We start from the raw sequence: 25181 nt of genomic DNA, 5'->3' as shown, positions 1-25181 counted from the left end.
ACTAACCCCTCCAAGGAAACAACACTGTAAATGAAAAATTGACTGCATCATATATAGATAAATAAATAAAAACGTGTGTGCATACATGTGCACAGTACTTTCCTAGTTTTGCTGACCACTCTAAGTGCTTTTAAACTGTAAGCCAAATTCAACTATTCCCATACACACCTCATAGTTTACACATTTTTTATCTTATGCAGGTTTTTTTTCCTTTGGTCTATCATACACATACTTACATGTTTGTTAGTGTCTTGGGGGTAATGTGGGGCTCAGCGTCTTGCCTAAAGACATTTCCACCACCAACCTTCCAATTGGTAGATGAGTAATCTGTCTCCTGAGCTATGGTCATTTGTTGCTTTATTTATTTATACATTAATTTATTTTTGCTTTACAGTTATCCTTCAAGTTTTTAACCATCCCTTTTAATGCATGAGCTTTTGTGCCAATACACAACACTCAAGATATCTAATTTATGATCAGAACATTGGGGGAAAAAAACATCAACTATCTTGCAACTCACAGAAAAAGGGCCCCAGGAAACCTTTTAGGCTTGTTTCAATGATGCTATAATGATCAGGTATACCCTGTTTGCACAATGTCTTATCCTACAAATTTTACACCTTTCCAAATATATTTTTACAGTGTTTTCACAGAATACCACTGAATTATGTTTTTTAGAAAAAAGAAAACATCCATAGCACATTTAGAAGTTGTGACTTTAGTAACTCGGCACATCAGTTACCTTGCTTTGCAGATCAGTTATGACCTGATTCTGAAAAGAAAGGATTCTCAGATTTTGAATGATCCTTTTTGCCTAAGTATTTTTTCCTTTTGTAAACCAGATAATGTGGTATTATTGTCTGCAAGTAATTTATGACAACAGTATCCGAATAGTTTGCAGGTAGAAGTTTTAACAAATTTGCAGTTTTAGACAAAAACTCCAAGTTTGCTCGTATGAAGTTTAATGATGGGTCTGTATCTGATTAACATCAACATAACCAAAGTGTAGTTACTATTCAGTTCTCTCTATAAATGCTGTTGCAAGTTGCAGGTCACTACTTGGCAACAACATTAAAATGCACCTATTTTAGTCAATGAAACGCAGCTAAAAGATGAAGAGAACAGACTTCAGTTTTCTTTTACATCCTAATTTCACTCTCCTTATTGATTGGTAGAGCCTTAAAATTGATCATGAGAATAGTGGATTTTTGCCAGATTCGACCTTGTCACTTGAGTAATATCCCTCCCTGTTATCAGCAGCAAGAAGACTTGATTAAGTTGTTTTAATTGAGCGCAGCTTCCGTGTCCTGTCACTGAAACCTGATGAAGATAACTGAACAACAGCTGTAGCTCCTGTCCGAGCCAATTTAAGCACTGATGCGAAGCATCCGCGGCTTCCAGCTCCAGCACCGCGGCCGGTTGGACAGCGACCGTGCAGCGTCCTCAGCATCACCGCGGCTCCGCCAATCAGGGCGCAGATTAACCCAGGGCAGATTAACCCACACAGCACTGGTGCTGCTGTGTAGTAGCGGACACAGAAACAAGCCCGTACCGCTGATCCTCGTGGACTCACTCTACGCAGATGGGAGATTAGCTGATTAGCCAAAATGACGGGAAAATGATATGTGCGTTTAGAAAATATCAAACATCAAAGGCAAAACAAGAGGAAGATGGATGCTTGCTCGATAATAAGAGAAAGCACGGATGCGATCATGATGGATGATTCTCCCGAAGAGGAAAGGAACATTCAGCCGGCTGGTCAAAGGTGGGTTGTTTTTTTTTGACTGGATTTTTCAAAAGCTTACCCTGACATCTAACTAGGGGAGAAAAATGAACGATATCTACTCTGGCTGGTGTGAATATGTTTTATCCTCCTGGTTGCTGACTAGCAATCAGCAGCACTCTGTCGAGCTGATGATGCTGTGGATATCTTTATATACAATGTATTACCTCTGCTATTGTTGTTTGAATTCATTCTTATCTCAAGACTATGGCTGCATTAATTATTGATTATGTCAGGCTACTTTATTTGTACTGCTGATAAAATCACAGATTACCCACAAGGTGTTGTCAGTTTACTTTTATAAATTCATGTTTTGAAATCAACGCATTTTGAGGTTAAATGTAACAGTATATGATACTGCATATAAAGCAATATTTTAAGAAGACAACAGGGTCAGTGCTTTGTGCTGTCCTCTGTCTGTGTTTGACAGACTGTATATGCAGCAGGCAGCACACAAACTCATCACTTGTCTGAGATATGTTCAATGTCATCCCCTTGCTTTGGTGTCTGGGTTGCTGATGTCCCTCACTTTGTTCTCCACTGGCAGCCCAGAGTGCGAAAAAAATATTGAAAAAACATGATCAAATGACAAAGAGGATTCAGTGATGAAAGCAGGACTAAGAAAGGCTGAGAGGTGTCCCTCCTTTACATAGCAACAGGGGGCATTTTTTTCTCTCTAAGAAGAATCTTCTCTTGGGTTTTCTACCTTGCAGGCAGAATCTCGAGTCTTTTTATTTTAGACTCACAGCTTTGTTTTTTATGTAAGGTTAACAGTTGGCCTTGTGAATACAGAGTGAGCTTTTGTGCTGTTCTTCATTGTGTGTGATTGCCAGTTTTGGAAATCTTTGAAGACATGACATTGAAAGCCTCACAGATAAACACTCTTTCATGAGTCCTTTGAATATTCGTTGACTACGGACACAGTTTTGATGAATAAAATACAACAAGCAGGTAGGAGGCGCACATTTGGTGTAGCCATAGTCTACTTCTCCATAACTCACAGAAAATATTGTTCTTGTCAAACAACTTTTTCTCACTTTACAAACTATAATTTTCCATACTACATTTGGAGCACATAAATATCCCTCATTTTCATTTAAACTACCATATAAAAGCAGTTATGAATGTATTGTAGGTCTCAGGTTGCATCCTGTGGTAGGATTAAATTGTCCACATTTTTTTTTTAATTTTTGTTGACTTTTTACAGCCATATAATCAGTGAAACAATTAAAACTGGGAGCAAAGAAGAAAAAAAAAGGAACTTTGCTTTACCCACTTTATGGAATCATACATTATGAACCTTACAACCTTAGCCAGTTCTTTTTTACTTACCTCTTGATAAACACAGAAAAAAAGTGCCAAGCTGCCACTTGGAGCGACCTCTGGTACAGTTACCCAAGTTACACTGGCATGAGTGATTAGTGGACAACGTGCTCGACCAACTGAGCTGCTGCAGTCGCTACAGCCATTTCATGTTACTGCACTCTGTGTACCGTTTTGCCTTTTGGTAACAGGAGCTGCCCGGTGACACCTTCCTGGATGTATTTTTGTATGCGTCACTGAAATATTGATGAACTGTGAACTTGATGAACTTCGGCTTGAACACGAAATCCCTGTGGTCAGAAGACAACTTATTATGGGCAAACAATAATGTTTTCAGCCACCAACGGAGCCATGGGAAGATGGAGATCATCAGGACAAATGCCCTTAAATTATTCGGCAGTCGTAACTCCCTGATACTTTCTGTGTGTTTATTCACTTACTTTAGCCCCCAAGAGGCTTAACTAGTTCACTTGCTTTGTGACGCAGAGCTTCTGAGCATGTTAAGGGCTATTTATTATTTACATCTTATTATAGTTTTATGGTAGCATGAAGACAAAAGTCTGTGGTTTAGGTCTTCACCGAGTGCCACCATTACTCAGTATGCTTGCAATTCGGCACACCGCTCATCATCTGTACCCCTTATTACAGGATGCAAATAAAACTGCGTGAGGTCAATTAGGCTCTGTTGACTTACCCTGTTGTCATGGCGACAAGCCAGAGAGTGCAGCTGCATCCAGACTACTGTGGAAAAACAGACATGTGGTAGACAACACAGACCCCTTTTACTGAAGTGCAATGAGAGCATTAGAAAGTCGTTCAGGCAGACACTTTACTTGTAATTTTCGGGGCAACATGTGGATACTCACCATGAAAAGCAGGTCAGTGAAGTGGTTTTGATGTAGGACCAAGTGGTACATTAACAAGATGCTTTATATGAGTTCTTTGAAGTGTTTGAACATGAGAGAAAAGGGATGGAACAGTTGGACCTCTGAGTGGATTTAGTGTTTTCCTGCTTTGCCTGCCCTGGTTTTCTTGTGGCGCTCCATTTTCCTCCCACAGTCCACAGGCATGCATGCTAGGTTCATTTGCAATCGTGTATTGGCTATGAGCATGCGCGGAGGCCCATGTAATGAGCTGTTAATGTCACCAGGATGTACCCCGCCTCTCCCTGAATGTCAGCTTGAGTAGGGTTGAGCCTAGGATCCCAAAAAAATCAGGGAAATCATCCCAGCCAGTATCATTCATCTTCCAGGAACTATAAATACCTACTACAGTTCATATCTAGTTGTTGCGTTATTCAACTCTGGACCACAGTTGTGGGCCAACAAACTGACCAACCAACACTGCCTTTTATAGAGCCACACTGTTAACATCTACCAGGTTTGAAGAGATCAAGAGATCTTGCAAAATAAATGGTGGAACTGTGGGTTACCCTGACTGTGGCAATTACCCACGAGTCACCACATCACATTCTTGTGCTATCTATCCGTGACAGCCAGCTGCTCTTCTACAACTTTATGACATGGTTCCACGATGTGAAAATGGTCCCCAAATCTGCCTCTTCCTCTTTGTTTTGATCCTCCCTTCTGTTCTAATTGCCTCTATTAGCATCAGGAGACACAGTGTGTTCCCCAGAAATCCATTCCTAGCCTCATTAGTTCTGCTGAGCTGTTCAATTCTCGCCTGAACATGAGATGAAGCTGAGCCAAGAATAATAGTCAAAAAATGTGATGTCAGTCAATGCTCACAGCTAAAACTTTAGCATCCTTGATCTTTCTGACACTGTTGCCCCTTGCCATTCATATATTCTCAACTGTTGTAAGATTTACATATTTCTATCCTTCTCTTCCCAGTGAGATCCCGGTGGTTTCTCTGTGCCCTCCTGACAGCTCTGCAGAGGCCCAGTTGACAGTAATCCAGTCTGGAGGAGAGCTATGTGACAGCTGCAGCAGCCTTGGCAAACCCTCTTCCTCCTTCCAGCTTTATCACCAAGTATGTGTTTGCGCTGACTACACTGCTGTTCAGCATAGATATATGTGGACCCATTAAAATAGGTGCTAGATTTGGGAGGCAGTGCCATGTAGTCATTATGTTGCCCATAAGACTCCAATTATATAGAATCATCTGTGAATAGAGAGTAATATACGTGTGTATCTTCTTTTCTCCTCTAGGTGCCCCAGTGTCTTGAGGCTGGAGCCTATGATTCGCCACAGCTCCGAAAATGTCCCCACTGCAGCCATCAGAGGCCAGTCAAACCCCACGCCTGCCACAACTGTCATTCGAACACAACCGGTCCCCATGCCGAAGGAGGTGTGGTGGTGAAAGTGGGACACAGCTGTAGCTCTGCCCATCAGCCATCCTGTCACGGGGCGGTGAGATGTCACTGGCTGCACGGCTCCAATGAAAGCGGGACGCAGAAACCAAAGCAGCAACATGTGGTGACAGTAAGGTGTGTTTTAGAGAATACACACTATTTATCTTGGCAGATTAACGGGAGTTGGATCAGAGAATTCCCACACGACTATGTCTGTTTGGTTATCAAATATAACAGCAAAGCCAGCTAGCGCAGCTTAGCACAGACTGAAAACAGGGGGAAATGCCTCATGAGTCTGCCCAGCTCCTGTAAACACGACATATCCATGCAGTTTCAGGTGATATATCTGGATGCAGCAGCTGGCTCTACTGAGTGAAGATGGTTTTCTAAAGTAATCGTGAGCCCATGTGGCTACTCTGATCACAGTGGGATGACAGTTTCTCATGCAGTGCCGCCTGATGGCGTGAAGGTTGCACATATCCAACAATGGTTCCTGTTCCTTTGCGCACCAAGATTTCCTTGGACTCCTTGAATCGTTTCATAAAATTATGTTCTGTAGCTGTTGAAAGACCAAAGTTCTCAGCAATTTTACAGCCACAATATTTTTTGGAACGTATATGATCATTCTCTGACCAATTTTGGCACCGAGTGGTGAGCCATGACCCATTGTTGCTTGGAAATCTGGTGGATGCTCCTTTTAATATCCAATCCTGACTCTCCTGACTTTTTTTTTTATTGTGTTGCTGGCATCAAATTTGAAATTAGTTTGTATTTTTCAAATACAATGAAGTTGGTTGGTGGAAGACACTGAAAATGATGTCCTCTGTACTTTTGCGTGTTAAATGAAGGTTCAAACAAATTATCATAACACAGATTAAAAGTTTTACTGCATTTAAAAACAACGTCCTAACGTTTCTTGAAAAAGGTTTGTAAAACAGGAGTGTTTGTCATTGACTTTTTCTTATAGAGCGAACAACAGCCTGCCGTTCAGTTGTGGGCTCATCAAACAAGATGTGATGTGAGCTTTAGTGATGCTGGCAGGTGGATTTTGAGGCATTCTACTAATGTCAAACCAGCTGTGTCCTCCAGCTGCTTGCACTAACTTAGGCTAATAGTCTGTCGGCGATATGTAATTTCGTGTTTAAGTGCATCAATCATCTCATCTACATCATGACAGGACAGTTAATCAGGAAGTTTTACCAAAATGTCAAACTATCTCTTTAGACACAATCAGCAGTGTCCTTTTTTATTTATTATCCTTTATAATCATAATAGTTTTCTATTTTTGACAGAAATGGGGGTCTTTACTGCATCCTTAGAAAGTAAGTAATAAAACCAACTATTTATTCATCTTTTTATAATAATTCTAATTGATCTGTATAACACGTCACTGACTGCTTCTTTTTCTGTGGTTTTCTGCTTGGCAGTTACTCCCAGATGATAGTGGACTATCCATTAGTGGTCCTGCTGAGTGGCGCTCTTCTGTTGCTGGGTTGCTCACTGGCTGGATTGTTCATTGGTCCTCTTCCAGACTTCTCTGATCCCCTGCTGGTGAGTAACAAACACACACAGAGGGTGGTGCTTGAGTCCCCAGCCTGAATCAGAGAGGTAATCTTAGTCTTAAACTAAGTGGTTCTGCTTAAATGTGATCATATGAATTATGCAGATGTTTTTGGGTTTATTTTTGCTCTTACAATGGAGACAGATTCTCACAGTGTGAGTGAAGAGATTACTGTCTACACAGCATGAATTGGCAAAAGCAATCCAAGAAGTAATCCCAACATTGCTTGTTGTTTCCCTCCTGTCACTTTCGGTAAAATCTACAGTTCAAACCTCTGTCACCCCCTTCAGGCGGTGCCTTAATTACTGTTTTCTTAATGACTATTGAACTCAGCTACATCCATTTACTTCAATCTCATCTCAGATTCAATTAACCACGCTGAATTGGATCACAATCACTGTCATCCTAATCAGATGAGCCCCCTCACCTTTGAGATGCATGGTTCCATGTAAAGTCTGTATGAGAAATTATTCAGAAAAACACCACACTCAAAAAACGACAATGCATCATTAAAGACTAAACTAAATGGATTTACACGAGAAAACAGTTTTGCCTTTATGGAATAGCTTTCTGTCTTTAAGAGCAACATCAAATACAAGAAAATGCTGACTTATTAAGGCAGTTCAGACAACATTATACAGTGCTTGTGATGCTGATTAATTCAGTAAGCTGTGTTTGGCTCAGGATCAATGTCCACTCTGTGTAATTTTCTTTGATGTCTTTTTGTGTGTGAATCAATGTATGTGTGCTCTCCTTCCTCAGGGTTTTGAGCCGCGGGGAACATACATTGGAGTTCGGCTGTCCAGCCTGTTCAAGCTGCAGGAGAACACTGGCCCGGGGAAAACTCTGTCTCATTTACCACAGCAGCTCAGTAAAAGGTCAGCAGTGTTTCAGTATAATGAAGAGCGTTTACACGAGAAGAATGCATCTCTGACCCCTGCAAACAGATGCTGCAAAGGCATGGGCATAGATTCCAGGCAGGGATATGTCCCCTTCACCATTTAAATTACCTAAAATACAAGACAGCAATGGCTAAACAATTTTGTGGCAAACGTCCATCCGTTTTCCAAACCCACTTAATTCTATTTAGGGTCGTGGGGGTTTGGAGCATATTCCAGCTGCCATCCAGCGAGGGGTGGGGTATACCTGGAAAGGACTTGTCAGTCCTTTGTAGGGCCAACACAGTGATAATCAAAACAAACAGCCAAACATGCTCATTGGTCAATTCAAAATTTAACCTTTTTCAGCTTTATTGGATTATATTCTGTCATGTATGGAATCATCACCCGATGTCATTATAGTCCGAGGTTTCATTACCAGACACCAAAGCCAGACGGGAAACATCACAGCAGCTCATGTTACAGCGGGTTTGCAAAATTAGCAAAAAATCTGTCACAGTTGAGTTTACATCTTGTTGTACTGCCCTCAAGTGGCCAAACAAATGATACCTTCTATTTGTCCAATTAAAAAAACCGTAGGGCTTCTGCTTTATATTTGTTTTTCAATAAAATACATGTGTTTTATAAAGCTGTACAGTTGCATCAAGTTTTGCATATGTGGTTTTACCTGTGCTAGATCTGCTAACATTAGAGACAATAATGGCAGCCGAGATGCCTCCAGAGGTCGTATTAAGAGGATGCTGGCTACAGATTCCTCTCTCGACACTTTCCTTTGTGATGCTCCAGGTGAGTTAGTCCTGATCATTTCAACTCTTTTAATAAACAGAGTGTTTAGTCACTGAAGGCAAAGAAATTCCTCAAACCTATTTGAAACCGATACCAGGAAAATATTCTAAAACGCATTCAGCAGTTAAGCAACTTACCTATTACATGTTGTAAATACTGGAAGGCAACTTATAAAATACACAAAGCCTGCTAAATAGATTTTAAAACATTTCAAGCTTAGAAGAGAGTATTTAACTGAGGAAGCCTTATTTCTATTCAACAAAAAACTGCTTTAATCTTTACACCATCATACCTCAGAACTTTTGATAGGAGTTGAACATTTTTGACCATCCCATTGATCTAATGATTCAGTACTTGTCCTCTTGTTCCTGTATGCTGAATCCATCTGCCTCTCTCCATGCAGGCGAGCATTTGGCCCAGCTGGTGTTTCGATCAGAAAATTCAGCCAGTCTCTGGAGCCTGAAGGCGATCCACGCCATGTGTGAGATGGAGCAATCCAGGGTTCGCACTGATCCACTCACTCGTCACTCACTTTTGCTACTTTCTTTGTATTTTTAGACATCTTCAGTCTGTCTCACTCTTGCCTTACCGTTTGATACAGTGACTGCACCCGATATGTTAAACCAGTTCTCCAACAAAAACACTGTACACTATCTTGTGTGATATGAATAGAATATTCATGAATATGAATAATTTTTTTGTGAAATGGTTTCAAAACTGGGCACATGTTCAAAAAACCTTTCCCTTGTGTGAATCAGATTCACTCCCAGGCCAGGTTCCAGGAGCTGTGCCAGCAGCATGTGAGGGTGGAAGCTGAGGGAATGTCCAGAAGTGGCTGTTGTCCGAGCTGGTCTCTGGGAAATTACTTGGCTGTCCTCTCTAATGCCTCCTGCTGCCTCAGCCTCACCTCACAACAGGTACAGATGTTTTCTGCTCAGCTTAAAAATGAACTATAGGCAAATAAGATCGGGTTGTAGTTATGAACAGTTGGGTCATTTTATCATGCTCCAGAATGGATAATGTTCGAGCAGAAAAATTCATTATTGACCTTGGAAATATTAGCCTGTTTTTAAAGTTTAAATATATATTGTTATAATCCTTGTCAATAAAGTACAGCTGCACTTTTTGGGAACCTGGTCTCAATGCCAGCGTGTCAGGACCCATTGACATCAGATTGTAATGTACTTGGGCCCCTTCTCCTAATCTTAACTATGTAGTTGTGTCTTAACCTATCTGGTTTATTGCCTAACCAAGAGGCTAAAACTGCTAAGACTGTCTCATGGCTTTGTCCAACACCACTTTTCGTACTTCATAGTGTAGATTTTGCCATATTTTGCGAAGGTGATATTTCCTTGTGATATCAAATATTGCAGAGGCTGGTAAATCCCAGCGTGAATACCTAAAGGCAGCTTGTGCAAACCCAGCTACAGTGTTATAAGGCCGCGTCAGCAAACACGATTCTAGAGTGTTTACTAAAGAACAAGCGAAAGTCCTTGAGGCTTAGACTGAACGTGAGGACAAGTCCTCACCTATAACATCAAGCAAGAGTTTGAAAACAATTTGGAACCAATTTTTTCCCCCATGGTTTATTCATTGTTTTAGTTTTGGTTAAAGCGATACTCCGGAGTAGATTCAACCTGGGGTCATTTGAACCGTGATATCCAGCCAAGTAGCCCACCTGCAGTTTTTTCGATATTGGCTGAACATCAGCTGAGTTACTGAGTTATCCCGAATAGCTTCGTACAAGCGCTAACGGACCACGACGCTGAAGTTGGCATCCGATTCGCCAGCCTCCGATTCGCGCATTAAAGGGGTGGGCATAAAGGGCCATTTCACTGCTTTTTTTGCATTTTGATCGACCAAAACAAGGTCCTGTATGGAAACTACAAAAGTTACACTGCTCAAATCTGGATGGAATTATTCTAAAGAGGTTGTAGATTCATTAAAATCTTGTTTGGGATTTGTGAAACCTTTTTCTGATTTGTGAAAATACAGAACAGGGCCATTTCACTGCTTTTTTGGTATTCTGATCACCCTGAACTGGGTCCTGTATGGAAACTACATTACTTAGACAGCTCAAATCTGGATGGAATTATTCTAAAGAGGCTATAGATTCATTAAAACCTTGTTTGGGATTTGTGAAACCTTTTTCTGATTTGTGAAAATACAGAACAGGGCCATTCACTGCTTTTTTGGTATTCTGATCACCCTGAACTAGGTCCTGTATGGAAATTACATTACTTAGACAGCTCAAATCTTGATATAATTATTCTAAAGAGGCTATAGATTCATTAAAACCTTGTTTGGGATTTGTGAAACCTTTTTCTGATTTGTGAAAATACAGAACAGGGCCATTTTACTGCTTTTTTGGTATTCTGATCACCCTGAACTGGGTCCTGTATGGAAACTACATTACTTAGACTGCTCAAATCTGGATGGAATTATTCTAAAGAGGCTATAGATTCATTAAAACCTTGTTTGGGATTTGTGAAACCTTTTTCTGATTTGTGAAAATACAGAACAGGGCCATTTTACTGCTTTTTTGGTATTCTGATCACCCTGAACTGGGTCCTGTATGGAAACTACATTACTTAGACTGCTCAAATCTGGATGGAATTATTCTAAAGAGGTTGTAGATTCATTAAAATCTTGTTTGGGATTTGTGAAACCTTTTTCTGGTTTGTGAAAATACAGAACAGGGCCATTTCACTGCTTTTTTGGTATTCTGATCACCCTGAACTGGGTCCTGTATGGAAACTACATTACTTAGACAGCTCAAATCTGGATGGAATTATTCTAAAGAGGCTATAGATTCATTAAAACCTTGTTTGGGATTTGTGAAACCTTTTTCTGATTTGTGAAAATACAGAACAGGGCCATTTCACTGCTTTTTTGGTATTCTGATCACCCTGAACTGGGTCCTGTATGGAAACTACATTACTTAGACTGCTCAAATCTGGATGGAATTATTCTAAAGAGGCTATAGATTCATTAAAACCTTGTTTGGGATTTGTGAAACCTTTTTCTGATTTGTGAAAATACAGAACAGGGCCATTCACTGCTTTTTTGGTATTCTGATCACCCTGAACTAGGTCCTGTATGGAAATTACATTACTTAGACAGCTCAAATCTTGATATAATTATTCTAAAGAGGCTATAGATTCATTAAAACCTTGTTTGGGATTTGTGAAACCTTTTTCTGATTTGTGAAAATACAGAACAGGGCCATTTTACTGCTTTTTTGGTATTCTGATCACCCTGAACTGGGTCCTGTATGGAAACTACATTACTTAGACTGCTCAAATCTGGATGGAATTATTCTAAAGAGGCTATAGATTCATTAAAACCTTGTTTGGGATTTGTGAAACCTTTTTCTGATTTGTGAAAATACAGAACAGGGCCATTCACTGCTTTTTTGGTATTCTGATCACCCTGAACTGGGTCCTGTATGGAAACTACATTACTTAGACAGCTCAAATCTGGATGGAATTATTCCAAAGAGGCTATAGATTCATTAAAACCTTGTTTGGGATTTGTGAAACCTTTTTCTGATTTGTGAAAATACAGAACAGGGCCATTTCACTGCTTTTTTGGTATTCTGATCACCCTGAACTGGGTCCTGTATGGAAACTACATTACTTAGACAGCTGAAATCTGGATGGAATTATTCTAAAGAGGCTATAGATTAATTAAAACCTTGTTTGGGATTTGTGAAACCTTTTTCTGATTTGTGAAAATACAGAACAGGGCCATTTCACTGCTTTTTTGGAATTCTGATCACCCTGAACTGGGTCCTGTATGGAAACTACATTACTTAGACTGCTCAAATCTGGATGGAATTATTCTAAAGAGGCTATAGATTCATTAAAACCTTGTTTGGGATTTGTGAAACCTTTTTCTGATTTGTGAAAATACAGAACAGGGCCATTTCACTGCTTTTTTGGTATTCTGATCACCCTGAACTGGGTCCTGTATGGAAACTACATACTTAGACAGCTCAAATCTGGATGGAATTATTCTAAAGATGCTACAGATTCATTAAAACCTTGTTTGGGATTTGTGAAACCTTTTTCTGATTTGTGAAAATGCAGAATAGGGCCATTTCACTGCTTTTTTTTGGAATTCTGATCACCCTGAACTGGGTCCTGTATGGAAACTACATTACTTAGACTGCTCAAATCTGGATGGAATTATTCTAAAGAGGCTATAGATTCATTAAAACCTTGTTTGGGATTTGTGAAACCTTTTTCTGATTTGTGAAAATACAGAACAGGGCCATTCACTGCTTTTTTGGTATTCTGATCACCCTGAACTAGGTCCTATATGGAAACTACATTACTTAGACAGCTCAAATCTGGATGGAATTATTCCAAAGAGGCTATAGATTCATTAAAACCTTGTTTGGGATTTGTGAAACCTTTTTCTGATTTGTGAAAATACAGAACAGGGCCATTTCACTGCTTTTTTGGTATTCTGATCACCCTGAACTGGGTCCTGTATGGAAACTACATTACTTAGACAGCTCAAATCTGGATGGAATTATTCCAAAGAGGCTATAGATTCATTAAAACCTTGTTTGGGATTTGTGAAACCTTTTTCTGATTTGTGAAAATACAGAACAGGGCCATTTCACTGCTTTTTTGGTATTCTGATCACCCTGAACTGGGTCCTGTATGGAAACTACATTACTTAGACAGCTCAAATCTGGATGGAATTATTCTAAAGAGGCTATAGATTCATTAAAACCTTTTTGGGATTTGTGAAACCTTTTTCTGATTTGTGAAAATACAGAACAGGGCCATTTCACTGCTTTTTTGGTATTCTGATCACCCTGAACTGGGTCCTGTATGGAAACTACATTACTTAGACTGCTCAAATCTGGATGGAATTATTCTAAAGAGGCTATAGATTCATTAAAACCTTGTTTGGGATTTGTGAAACCTTTTTCTGATTTGTGAAAATACAGAACAGGGCCATTCACTGCTTTTTTGGTATTCTGATCACCCTGAACTGGGTCCTGTATGGAAACTACATTACTTAGACAGCTCAAATCTGGATGGAATTATTCCAAAGAGGCTATAGATTCATTAAAACCTTGTTTGGGATTTGTGAAACCTTTTTCTGATTTGTGAAAATACAGAACAGGGCCATTTCACTGCTTTTTTGGTATTCTGATCACCCTGAACTGGGTCCTGTATGGAAACTACATTACTTAGACAGCTGAAATCTGGATGGAATTATTCTAAAGAGGCTATAGATTCATTAAAACCTTGTTTGGGATTTGTGAAACCTTTTTCTGATTTGTGAAAATACAGAACAGGGCCATTTCACTGCTTTTTTGGAATTCTGATCACCCTGAACTGGGTCCTGTATGGAAACTACATTACTTAGACTGCTCAAATCTGGATGGAATTATTCTAAAGAGGCTATAGATTCATTAAAACCTTGTTTGGGATTTGTGAAACCTTTTTCTGATTTGTGAAAATACAGAACAGGGCCATTTCACTGCTTTTTTGGTATTCTGATCACCCTGAACTGGGTCCTGTATGGAAACTACATACTTAGACAGCTCAAATCTGGATGGAATTATTCTAAAGATGCTACAGATTCATTAAAACCTTGTTTGGGATTTGTGAAACCTTTTTCTGATTTGTGAAAATGCAGAATAGGGCCATTTCACTGCTTTTTTTGGAATTCTGATCACCCTGAACTGGGTCCTGTATGGAAACTACATTACTTAGACTGCTCAAATCTGGATGGAATTATTCTAAAGAGGCTATAGATTCATTAAAACCTTGTTTGGGATTTGTGAAACCTTTTTCTGATTTGTGAAAATACAGAACAGGGCCATTCACTGCTTTTTTGGTATTCTGATCACCCTGAACTGGGTCCTATATGGAAACTACATTACTTAGACAGCTCAAATCTGGATGGAATTATTCCAAAGAGGCTATAGATTCATTAAAACCTTGTTTGGGATTTGTGAAACCTTTTTCTGATTTGTGAAAATACAGAACAGGGCCATTTCACTGCTTTTTGGAATTCTGATCACCCTGAACTGGGTCCTGTATGGAAACTACATTACTTAGACAGCTCAAATCTGGATGGAATTATTCTAAAGAGGCTATAGATTCATTAAAACCTTGTTTGGGATTTGTGAAACCTTTTTCTGATTTGTGAAAATGCAGAATAGGGCCATTTCACTGCTTTTTTGGAATTCTGATCACCCTGAACTGGGTGTTTCCAAAACTGAAACTGTAGTTTCCATACAGGACCAAATCCCAAACAATGGTTTTAATGAATCTATAGCCTCTTTAGAATAATTATATCCAGATTTGAGCTGTCTAAGTAATGTAGTTTCCATACAGGACCTAGTTCAGGGTGATCAGAATAACAAAAAAGCAGTGAAATGGCCCTGTTCTGTATTTTCACAAATCAGAAAAAGGTTTCACAAATCCCAAACAAGGTTTTAATGAATCTATAGCCTCTTTAGAATAATTCCATCCAGATTTGAGCAGTCTAAGTAATGTAGTTTCCATACAGGACCTAGTTCAGGGTGATCAGAATACCAAAAAAGCAGTGAATGGCCCTGTTCTGTATTTTCACAAATCAGAAAAAGGTTTCACAAATCCCAAACAAGGTTTTAATGAATCTATAGCCTCTTTGGAATAATTCCATCCAGATTTGAGCAGTCTAAGTAATGTAGTTTCCATACAGGACCCAGTTCAGGGTGATCAGAATTCCAAAAAAGCAGTGAAATGGCCCTATTCTGCATTTTCACAAATCAGAAAAAGGTTTCACAAATCCCAAACAAGGTTTTAATGAATCTATAGCCTCTTTAGAATAATTCCATCCAGATTTGAGCAGTCTAAGTAATGTAGTTTCCATACAGGACCTAGTTCAGGGTGATCAGAATACCAAAAAAGCAGTGAATGGCCCTGTTCTGTATTTTCACAAATCAGAAAAAGGTTTCACAAATCCCAAACAAGGTTTTAATGAATCTATAGCCTCTTTAGAATAATTCCATCCAGATTTGAGCAGTCTAAGTAATGTAGTTTCCATACAGGACCCAGTTCAGGGTGATCAGAATACCAAAAAAGCAGTGAAATGGCCCTGTTCTGTATTTTCACAAACCAGAAAAAGGTTTCACAAATCCCAAACAAGATTTTAATGAATCTACAACCTCTTTAGAATAATTCCATCCAGATTTGAGCAGTGTAACTTTTGTAGTTTCCATTCAGGACCTTGTTTTGGTCGATCAAAATGCAAAAAAGCAGTGAAATGGCCCTTTATGCCCACCCCTTTAATGCGCGAATCGGAGGCTGGCGAATCGGATGCCAACTTCAGCGTCGTGGTCCGTTAGCGCTTTTACGAAGCTATTCGGGATAACTCAGTAACTCAGCTGATGTTCAGCCAATATCGAAAAAACTGCGGGTGGGCTACTTGGCTGGATATCACGGTTCAAATGACCCCAGGTTGAATCTACTCCGGAGTATCGCTTTAAAGTACTTGGTTAAGTTTAGGAAGTAAAACTTTTTGGTTAGGTTTAGGAATAGGTTGTCGTTGGGGTTAAAAACACTTCTTAACAAGGTTAATCCTACTCAATGGATATGATGGATCAATTCACTGCATGTTTAAATGCTGCACTGAAATGTGACACAAATTGTTTTCTTCTACTTTGTCAAGTTATGTAAGGGGTCCTTAGAAAATGTCAGAATATTTATGACACACACGTCATTAAGGAAAACTGGGGGGAATAATCAAAGCTGAAATTTCATTCGAATTAAACTCTGTTGTAGTGTTTAATTTCTATTATCTTTCTTTCTCATCAGGTTTCTGAGTCTTTGAATCTTCTCCGGAAATGTGCTCTCTACTATCACGAAGGACATCTAGTTGAGGCCTGTGTCGAGAGACCCAAACATGGCAGCTGTTCCTCTGTTCCCACACGCTGCAAACAATCCCGTGTGGTTTTCCAAATCCTGCACTTCCTAGTTGACAAAGACTTTCTTGGCCCGCAGACAGTCGAATACCAAATTCCAACACTGAAATATAGCCTTCTCTTCCTACCTGTCGACAAAGGAGAGCAAATGATGGAGATATACATGAATAGTCTTGAAGGCAGGGATCTGACCCACAATAATACGACTATTACTGGAATTGACTTTGGGATCAAGAAAACTCTTTTCAAATATTATATTACCAGAGATTCAGTGTTCCCTGTCCTGTCTGTTGTGTCTCTTCTTTTTACTATGGCCCTTTATCTCCACTCTTTCTTCACAGTAGCATTATCTGTACTTGCAGTCACAGGTTCACTCCTAACCTCCTACTTCTTCTACAAAGTAGCATTTCGCTTCACTTTCTTCCCCATGGTTAACCTCTCGGCAACTCTCATTCTCTTAGGAAGTTGCTCCAATCAGGTTTTCATCTTTGCTGACTTCTGGCATCTGCAGCTAACACAGAACCCCTCAGCCTCCCTGGAGAAGAGAGTAAACAGAGCTATGCAGGAAGTCGGCTATTTGATTTTAGCCTCGGGGTTGACTTCCAGTGCAGTCTTTTTCTCTGGTTATCTCAGCAGCATCACAGCAATCAGATGTTTCTCCGTTTATCTCGGAACTGCTTCTTTCATCAGCTCTCTGTTTGCCTTAGTGTGGCTGCCGTGCTCTTTCATCTTGTGCGAGCGCTACAGAAAGACGCCCTCTGCCTCTGTAGCAGTGCAAGGATGGCAGCCCTGCTGCTCCAAAAACACTGGTGGCTTCTGGGATACGAGCTCACGCAAGAGATGCCTTTTCGGTTTCATGCAGAAGCTGAGAGAATTAAAACGGGGTCTCTCCGACACCTCCAATTTATTATTTCTGAAAATCCTGCCTTGCGGAGTGGTGAAGTTTCGGTACATCTGGGTGTGCTGGTTTGCTGTGCTCGCAGCAGGGGGTACCTACATGACCTGCGTCGACCCGGGTATGAAGCTGCCCACTCTGGACAGCCAGGTTACCCAGCTTTTCCGCTCCAGCCACCCATTTGAGAGATATGATGCAGAATACCGTCACATGTTTATGTTTGAGAGACAGAGAAATGGAGAAGATAAGCCCGTTACAATAACGCTTGTTTGGGGAGTCAAACCAACTGATAATGGTGATCACTTTAACCCAAGAAGTAATGGCTCTTTGGTTCTTGACCCTGACTTTAACATTAGCCGACCTGAAGCTCAAATTTGGTTGAGGGATCTATGTGGACGAGTCCAGAACCAAAGCTTTTATTCCCCTCCATCATCTGAGGATAAAGATGTAATGACAGATAACATCTGTCTTGTGGAGCAGCTGGTGCGCTGGGTATCTGTCAGACGGTGCTCGGAGAGTGATGACGCTCTTCATTTCTGCTGTAACGACATCCCATTCCCTTACCCTCCAAGCATTTTTGAGAACTGCCTTAGTATGATGCTGGCGGAGAAGTATGCCGAGGGCCATCTGGCACACAGTGGAGGCCTGTACTTCCAGCCAGATGGCAGGGTTGCTGCCCTGGTGTTGGCATTGAAAACCACATACCTCTACAGCTTCAACTTCAGCAGGACTAGTGTTTTTTACAGAGAAATCCTGGAATGGTTTAACAAAGAAATATTGGGAGCCCCTCGTGGGCTGGAGAATGGCTGGTTCATCAGTCAACTCTCACTTTTTGACCTACAACAGTCTTTAAGTTCTGAAACTTTGGTTGTGGCAGGCTTCTCTGTAGCTCTCACTTTAGTTTTGTTTCTCTTAACCACCTGGAATATTCCACTGAGCATATATGCGACTGTTGCTGTGGGAGGGAGTGTGTTTGTGACTGTAGGCCTCCTTGTTCTCCTTGAATGGCAGCTGAACGGCATTGAGGCCCTGTTCATATCATCAGCTGCAGGGTTGTCTGTTGACTTCATTGCTAACTATTGCATTTCCTACACTTTAGCTCCTCATTCAGACAAAATTGGAAAAGTTGCACACTCCACTAAAAGGATGGGATGTCCTGTAGCAATAGTTTCTGGTGCATTTTTCTTCATGGGAGTTGTCATGCTACCTGCCACTGCCCTGCATTTCAGAAGGCTTGGAATTTTTTTGTTTTTGGTGAAGTCTGTTGCATGTGGATTCGCAACCTTTTTCTTCCAATCCCTATGCTGTTTTTTTGGGCCACAGAAAAATTGTGGAGCGATCACTCTGCCATGTTTTTCAGGGCAGACAGATGGCATGCTGACCTCTTGCTCTGAGCCTGGCTCCTCGTCAGCCTCGGCTGCTAACGGGGCCTTCGGCAGATCTAGACTGAGGAGGAGTTATGACAAAGAGGCAGGTGGTTTTCTCTATCCCAACCACCAGCATCCTCACAGGCAGAAACAGACTGGAGGGGGAGGAGGTGGTTTGGGCCGAGGGGCAGAGCAGTATGAGCTGCAGCCGCTGGCTTATCGCCTAAGCGACAGCTTTGAGAACAGCACCTGCACCAGTAAACTGTCCAACCGGCCCTCTGTGCTCTCAGATGAGATTGAATACTGTGGAGAAGATGGGGGCAAAAACAACATGGATATGGAGAGTGAAGAGATATGCAGCCATCAGATCTGCCAACCAACACCAGCCCTCCAGACCTCATCTCCTTACAGAGAAAACACCCTACAGCCAGTCGTCCTGGCGCAAAAAGATGGAGCTACAGACAAACTACTATGTAAAACCTGCAGGGGACAGTCGGTAAGGGTAAAGCAATGGAGCAATTCGTTCTGCTCCTCATCATCAAGCATTGAGGAGACCGTCATCAGCCACACACTGGAGACCACTGACGAGCCGCCTCGCTACAAAGATGAAAATATCGCAAAGGAGGGTCACTGTGACAACAAAGGACACATCTCCTCCTACTCTCAGAGCTCCGGGGAGGGTGTGGAGGACTCCTGTGAAACATGTCTCAGTGACATCGAGGCGGGGCCTTCAAACCTGCAGCGACAGGAGGGAGAGGCAGAGGTTCAGCTACAACCAGGACACCTCAACGGGAAGAGGGATACGCTGCGGCTCTCCCTCAAAGAAACGGTTTACGAGACTTGTGCTAAGGACCGCACCAGCCGGAGCGAAGAAGTGGTCATTTTGCCCAACAGTAAGCCAGACTTACCAGATGTTTGGATCAAGCGAGGTGGACAGCGGGAGGACACATGTTGAGCAACGTTGGAGCAACTTTTTGCAATCACTGTGGATAATTGCTCCTAATTTATAAAGGAAAACAAATCACTGTATTTATTAAAGCAAATATAAACTACAAAAGAAGCATACACTGTTATGTAAACTCCAAGGAAATTCAAGCCAGCTGCAAATGTAACGCGCGACAGCATGTTTGTCGCGGTTTATGGCTGTTGAAGTTGCCTCAGTATCTGTTACGAATTTAGGTCAGAGCATGTGTGCTTCATCGGAAAAAGGCCAAATCAAAGCATGACTTGTTCACCCCAGAGAACCCCGAAAGGTTCACGTCAGCCACAACTTTAGACCACTTCAGATCAAAGCTGTTGTATGTCATCAACACAGAAACCATCATCAACTGCACCTGCTGCCTGCAGAATTTACTTTGTGCCTGGGACTTTTCGACCTCTTGACCTGTACACTCTGCGCAGACTGAGTTTTAACAGATACAGTGTGAGCTGTGCGCCTCATGCTGGAATGAACTCATTTAAGCCATATTCACCCACGGAGTTGGGGCATTCCATGTCTATTTAAAAAAAAAAAAAAAAAGTCATGTGACAAGTTTTATCCGGTTCGCGGGAGTTAGCCAAATCCTACAAGAATCCTAAAGCTCTTCTCCAAATATTTCTTAAGATATACGATATTTAAGTTTTGCAATAGAATCTGCTTGTGAATATCTTTTAATTTCACTTCACCAACACCTCATTTTTCAAAGGATTTAATTGAAAATGTGCATCTAAGAATGCATTGCTGTTAAACCTGTTATTATGTATTTTCTACGTCTAAAATAATCTTGAATTTCCACTACTTTTCCCCTCCTTGCTGCCAAATTTTGGCTCCATATAATATTAACACATTTGACTCTAGAAGTTACTCGGTCCTGCATAAAAAGCTAAATACAACAGATGTTTATAGATATAGCTTCAAAACTCGAAATCAACTGTTTTATTCATTGAAGATACAAAAAAGATATTAAAAAAAGTACACTTGTTATTTCATATCACCACTAAATCATTTCTGAAAAGCTATTTTCTTGTATTTTTTTTTTTAAATTAATTCTAAGGTAGGCATTTGTACTAGCTTAACTCACTCAGTCCACTACAACAGCTCAGTCAGAACAACATATTGCTGTTGTGGTGCATTGTATTCCTGGGTGAATTGACCAAATATTGAAAAATAAAAAAATGACGACCGGAGAGAAAGATGCGCTTTTTTCGCAAGGAGTCGCCTTGAGTTTATATGCATGGATCAATGACTATCGCACCCAGAGGCCAACAACTGTCATTTAACTACGGTCTGCTTGTTTTGAACTATCACGTTGTGATAATATGTACAGTCTGTCTTCTGCGACCATGACTTTGAAAATCAGAAACTTGCAATTAGCAGCATTACTGTCGAGTTAAAAGATATGCAGTCTCATCTAGTGTCAGTGCCAAAACATGTAACGTTTACTTATTGTGTGCTGGTTTTAAGGGCAAAAAGGGTTTCTAAAACTGATAAAACACTGTGTTCATCCACATTTGGCACATTTATGGTGCTTTTTATTCCATTAACAAAGTAAGAGTATGCCTTATGCTTTGGAAAAGAAACCGAAGCTCTAATTCATGTTTCCAACATAGTAATTGTAACATTCCACGGCATGGGAAAGAGATATTGTAACCAAGTTTTTTTTGCATGTTGTTCACACACATGTACTGCAGCCCTGACACTTTATAGACATCACACGGAGCTGCATGCAAGAACAAAAATATGTCCACATTACTTTATTCAGGCAGTAAGTACTATAATCGGGAAAATGTTTGAATGAGAGCGTGAGAAGATAATTCAATGCGGAGGTCTTGGTGAGCCATACACGTAGAAAGGATACTCAACACAAAACCAGTCGTTATGAACAGCTCGGTGGATCTGTTTGCCCCTACTTTTATGTGCTGTAAACAAAACCCTTTGATTACTATTGTGTAGTTTTTGTATCATATTCCAGCAACTTTAACACATGGACTATCTCCCTTCGTACCTGTGAGAAAGGGCAACTGTTAATGTGTGGACCCAATCCTCCAGTATTCATGACTTTAAAAACATGTGCCAAATGTCTTTCAGCGGGTCGTTTCTTATGCTGAAAGAGAGTGTTTTGTGCAAAGTAAAACCAGATGTATCTGTAGTCCTTCAGGTGATGTTTAATATAAAAGTTAGAGGTGTTTAAGTGGCAGTGATGGTGGTTTAGCTTGAAATACATTGATGGGAAAATATTTACAAGAAATGTGCCTATGAGCAGTTTTGTCCTCTTAGATCACTCATCAGATTAACCTGCCTTACGGACGTAAGGGGGTCAATCAGAGACTTTCTATAATCACAAAGAAAGCTACGGGCACCATCACTGCTACATACAGCTGTCAGTGTTGTTCATTTTTCACAAAACTGAAATAAAATATTTATTTTCCAGCACGCCGTCTTTTACTTCATTTCAAGTCTCTGCTTTTGCAGCAGATGGATTACAGGCTGCCAAGATGAAATTAAAATGAAACAGTCTTCAAAGCAGAATGGGAATCCATCCCGGCCATTAAAAAAAGCTTACAGCAGCAAAACAGAACACGAAAGCATTTCATACCACCTTAAGAGAATGGACAGAGTAACTGTTCAGAGAAACGCATCAAAGTGAATATCAGAGAGCCTTAAAACGAACCCGCTAACAAGATTCCTGGTCAGAGACTCATCAAATCCTGAAGCTGTGAGCGGTGTTCGCTAATCAGCCTCCACCCAGTCCTCTTTGGCCCAATCGGGTAAACTTGTGGAATATTCAAAGTCAGGTCCTTTGTAGCGTAAAGCGTGGAGATACATGATGAGTTCCTTCTCGGTGGGGTCTGGTCGCACCAGCTTACATTCGCTACAGAGGTGGTCTCGAGTGCCTGAGGGATTTTTCTGAGAAGAGTCGGCTGCTTTGGTTTGATCTCCATTTGAGTTGCTTGGTAGAGGATTCTGAGAGCCTTCGAATGGGGTGTTGTTAGTGCTCACGTTAACTCTCTCGGTGCTATCTAGCTTGTTGTCACCACTGCAAACATCTATTTGTGCCTCACAACTTTTGTCAGTCTTGTCGGGTTCAGAAGAACCATTCGACTTGCTTTGCTCTGCCTCTTGTGCGACCCCAATGCAGTCATCCATATTATCTAGCATATGTAAATTTTCCTGAGAGCGATGTTCTTCTACTAAGGCCTCCAGCAACTCCTCATTGCTCTTCCCCACAAGCCCCCCCTTCCCTCTGTGAGGACCCCAGGCTGTGGAACCATAGATGGGATCATTGAGAATGGGAAAGCCCAAGTACTGCAGGTGAACCCTGATCTGGTGGGTGCGACCAGTGAGGGGCAAACATCGGACAACGCTTGTTCTCCCATTAAAGCTAAGCCTCTGAAAATCGGTTCGGCACTCCTTTCCTTTTGGGTCCACTCGACAGAGGCCGATTTTGAAGGAAACAACCAGGATCGGCTCCTCACATACCAACTCCATCTCAGGGAACTCACCCTCTACTCGACACACATACTCCTTTTCAAGCTGAAAATGGGAGATAAAAACAAAAAAAGTTACTAAATCTCTGAAGAGGCAACGTATAACTTTTTTTTGGGGGTTAAAAGTACTGACTGTAAATCTGAGCGCACCTGTCTGTCTCTGACCATCTGGTCCAGTTTTTGGGATGTTTCGAGCGTCCTGGCAAACAGCAGGACTCCGGAGGTGAGCCTGTCCAGTCTGTGGACGGTGTGAAGCTCAGAGATGCCTCGCTCTTTACCCAGAATGAAAATCACCGTGTTGTGGCGGAAGCGACCGCAGGGGTGGACAGGGATGGACGCAGGCTTGTCCACCACAAGAACTTCGCCATCATCGACCAGAACGTCCAGCGGTGTGCCGACTACAGGCGGCTCGTGGCGATGAACGGTGTTCCTCATATGGTCGTTGTTCTACGAAGAGTGAACGAAAGATTATACTTCTGCCGCCGTTACTCTGGGGCGACACCCTATAAAACAGATGTCCATCAAGCATCAGGCGAGGGTGAGGGCTGAAGATTCAGAGATCTGTATCCCTCAGGTTCATCACAACATTTCTAAATGCAGTTTGGACGATCATAGGCCACAAGCAACAATTTCTGTCACTGAAATTATCCAGCTGAGCTACAATTTCCAAGAAATGTATCTGTATTTCATGGACAGCAACATGTCTATTAGCGTTGACATACTTTACATTCATGATAGAAAATATATATATATATATATATATATATATATATATATATAATAGTATGAAAATATAGAGAGCAGCTATGCAATCTTAAAGTCGACCTCAGCTGATTCTGCTCCGAGTCTGAAAACAGCATGCATACTAGTTACAAACAACTGAAATCCATACAGATCAACTGATATCACTGACCCTGAGCACCACGGACAGGTCCTCCACGGGGATCTCGTTGAGCCGAATGCGCCCCTCTTTGGCCGCCTTCTGATAATACTCAATAGACTCAGCTCTGAACTCCTTCTCAAACACTTCCAAAAGGCTCTTCCCAATCCACCGACCCTTGCAATAGGTTTTAAAATCAAAGTAATACGGGCACACTTTACGCAACCCGCTGTCGAAGTAGTAGGACGTCTCATCAAAATGCTCTTGGTTGAAGCTGACGCACGGGTTGCGTTTCTGCGGTGGTGGGATGTATCTCTCACCGGGACGGAGCTTTTTTCCTCCCGCTCCCCTCCGCCTTTTACCCCTGCCACTTGTCTCCAGTCCGTCCGGCACGTCGTTTTTGCGCTTACCGGTTTTTGCTGCCTCTGTCGCCGTTGATTCCTCCGCTGACAACGGAGTGTTTACCTCCGCCGGTCTTTGCGTTGTAGTGACAACTTGCTCCATTTTAGAGCCTCTCTGTTGACACCTAAGATAATTAAAAGGATCACCTAAATATCGATTAACGCTATAGGACAAAAAATTGCGACCCACACGCCGTTTATTTTCCGTATGATCCAAGAGAAAACACAGTAAACTTCTACCTGATACACGCACGTGCATTACTGCGGCCAAACAAGGGGTCCTTGCCGGACCAGGCCCGTACTGATGACGTTGTAACGTAGTCCTGTACGTACCATTTGTAGTTCTTACCGTGAAATCACCTAATCCTACGTTTATAATTAAGTTTCTTTTATACCATTTACAGTATCTAGAATTCTTTATTTTTGTATATGTATAAAAAACATGGCGACTAGCAATATTTATGTTTTTTTTGTCAGATGTCTTACTCATACCTTGCTTTTAGCTTCCAATGACCATAGTTTCCTTTGTACCGATGTCCAGCATTAAACAAGTTTATGTGCCTAAA

At 41.2% G+C, this 25181-nt stretch overlaps 2 protein-coding genes across 2 annotated transcripts; one reads left to right on the top strand and one right to left on the bottom strand.

Annotated features, from left to right (window-relative positions):
* The first annotated feature begins 1522 nt into the window (after nt 1-1522).
* disp2 (dispatched RND transporter family member 2) lies at nt 1523-22273 on the top strand. Its single transcript, XM_075448006.1, has 10 exons — nt 1523-1765; nt 4960-5098; nt 5278-5555; nt 6713-6742; nt 6848-6971; nt 7744-7859; nt 8557-8666; nt 9070-9167; nt 9425-9583; nt 16499-22273. Exons 1-10 carry the CDS (start codon nt 1671-1673, stop codon nt 19820-19822), a joined length of 4473 nt encoding a protein of 1490 aa, XP_075304121.1. The 5' UTR covers nt 1523-1670; the 3' UTR covers nt 19823-22273.
* Nucleotides 21353-24878, bottom strand: rpusd2 (RNA pseudouridine synthase domain containing 2). The gene is made up of 3 exons (XM_075448007.1): nt 24248-24878; nt 23485-23781; nt 21353-23380 (listed from the first exon to the last, which is right to left on the bottom strand). Exons 1-3 carry the CDS (start codon nt 24872-24874, stop codon nt 22577-22579), a joined length of 1728 nt encoding a protein of 575 aa, XP_075304122.1. The 5' UTR covers nt 24875-24878; the 3' UTR covers nt 21353-22576.
* Nucleotides 24879-25181: the final 303 nt, after the last annotated feature.

Source organism: Odontesthes bonariensis, chromosome 17, assembly GCF_027942865.1.
Source record: "Odontesthes bonariensis isolate fOdoBon6 chromosome 17, fOdoBon6.hap1, whole genome shotgun sequence".
NCBI classification, from domain to species: domain Eukaryota; kingdom Metazoa; phylum Chordata; class Actinopteri; order Atheriniformes; family Atherinopsidae; genus Odontesthes; species Odontesthes bonariensis.
This window is presented reverse-complemented; position numbering and strand designations above follow the sequence as displayed.

Bases quoted from the DNA above. Each gene is read 5' to 3' on its own strand.
- disp2 (XM_075448006.1), top strand. From the start codon at position 1,671: ATGGATGCTTGCTCGATAATAAGAGAAAGCACGGATGCGATCATGATG. The intron at 7,860-8,556 runs GTCAGCAGTGTT...TACCTGTGCTAG, and splicing joins CCACAGCAGCTCAGTAAAAG to ATCTGCTAACATTAGAGACA. The intron at 9,168-9,424 runs GTTCGCACTGAT...TGTGTGAATCAG, and splicing joins GTGAGATGGAGCAATCCAGG to ATTCACTCCCAGGCCAGGTT.
- rpusd2 (XM_075448007.1), bottom strand. From the start codon at position 24,874: ATGCACGTGCGTGTATCAGGTAGAAGTTTACTGTGTTTTCTCTTGGAT. The intron at 23,782-24,247 runs GTCAGTGATATC...CACTCTTCGTAG, and splicing joins ACCTGTCCGTGGTGCTCAGG to AACAACGACCATATGAGGAA. The intron at 23,381-23,484 runs GTGCGCTCAGAT...TCCCATTTTCAG, and splicing joins AGATGGTCAGAGACAGACAG to CTTGAAAAGGAGTATGTGTG.